This window comes from Chanodichthys erythropterus, chromosome 22 (genome assembly GCF_024489055.1).
Source record: "Chanodichthys erythropterus isolate Z2021 chromosome 22, ASM2448905v1, whole genome shotgun sequence".
Lineage (NCBI taxonomy): Eukaryota > Metazoa > Chordata > Actinopteri > Cypriniformes > Xenocyprididae > Chanodichthys > Chanodichthys erythropterus.
The window spans coordinates 37023675-37024781 of record NC_090242.1 but is presented as its reverse complement, the minus strand read 5'-3'; the positions used below and the strand labels follow the sequence as shown (position 1 = coordinate 37024781).

The 1107-nt window shown below is 41.0% G+C and overlaps 1 protein-coding gene across 1 annotated transcript in view; it reads right to left on the bottom strand.

Annotated features, from left to right (window-relative positions):
* aff1 (AF4/FMR2 family, member 1) overlaps positions 1 to 519 on the bottom strand; it is a 22635-nt gene extending 22116 nt beyond the window's left edge. Inside the window, exon 1 of the mRNA XM_067376544.1 lies at positions 384 to 519. Coding sequence (XP_067232645.1) covers positions 384 to 448 — 65 coding nt within the window. The 5' untranslated portion in view covers positions 449 to 519. The remainder of the gene's footprint in view (positions 1 to 383) is intronic.
* Between the last annotated feature and the right edge of the window lie 588 nt (positions 520 to 1107).

Genomic DNA, 1107 nt, shown 5'->3' with positions numbered 1-1107 from the left:
TGGGTGTGTGTGTGTGTGTGTGTGTGTGTGTGTGTGTGTGTGTGTGTGTGTGTGTGTGTGTGTGTGTGTGTGTGTGTGTGTGTGTGTGTGTCTAAAACACAAATCACTAACACACTGACAATAAATTTGACAGTAATATGGTTTAAATCGGATTATGTCAGTCACACATCTGACTCGAACACTTATTTACGTTTATATGTAAATATTTACACATGTTGTCACTTCATAGTTTGTATTAATTTATTCCAAGAGTCGTTAATTTCATTTCTAACCCCTTTTATCCACATTTGCCGGTTTCCCGTGTGTGTGTGTGTGTGTGTGTTTATTGAGTGTTTGCACACTTTGAGGATGTGTTTGAGATCATCCGGACAGAGTTTTCTCACCTGCTCGATCCGGTCATTCTCGGTTGGTACTGTCCGCTCCGAGCCACCGGGATTCGGTCGCTCATGATGACGCGATCGATCACATGAACGTGACTTCAGATGAAGATCCACGCGCACTCTGTTTGACTGACGCGAGCTCACGCGCAGAATGGAGCTCCGCGGACGCGTCCACTCAAGAGGCTGGACAACTGATGCGCGGTGTTTCAGACTACTGAATCAGACACAATTAAACTATATATTAAACTATAGAATCGTGTTGTTCGAGAGTTTACAGGGCATTTTAATAAGTAAACATTAATTCGTCAGGATATCATGAAGTGAAGCGCGAACCCCCGCGCAGTATTAAATGGTTCCGGCGCACCACTCCTTTTATGGGCATGATATTCCACGAGTGCGCACGCCAACAAACACATCACTGGAGCTCGTGACACTCATTTACAATAAATTAGTAATAATACACAGTGTAGATTACTTACAAATTGTAGTCCATTACTAATTCCTAATTACATTACATAAATTGAAGTTAGTAACGTAATCCCATTACATTACACATTTTAGGCAATATGATCTGACTACTTTTGAGCTAACTCGTTTGAGTAGGATAATCTTGTACGATATTGATATAAAAATACACTGAGAAAGAAAAGATGTTACATTCTTTATCAACAACATTACATTAGGTCAAGGATCATGAAGGAACTGCGGGGGGGTTTGTGCAGATGAA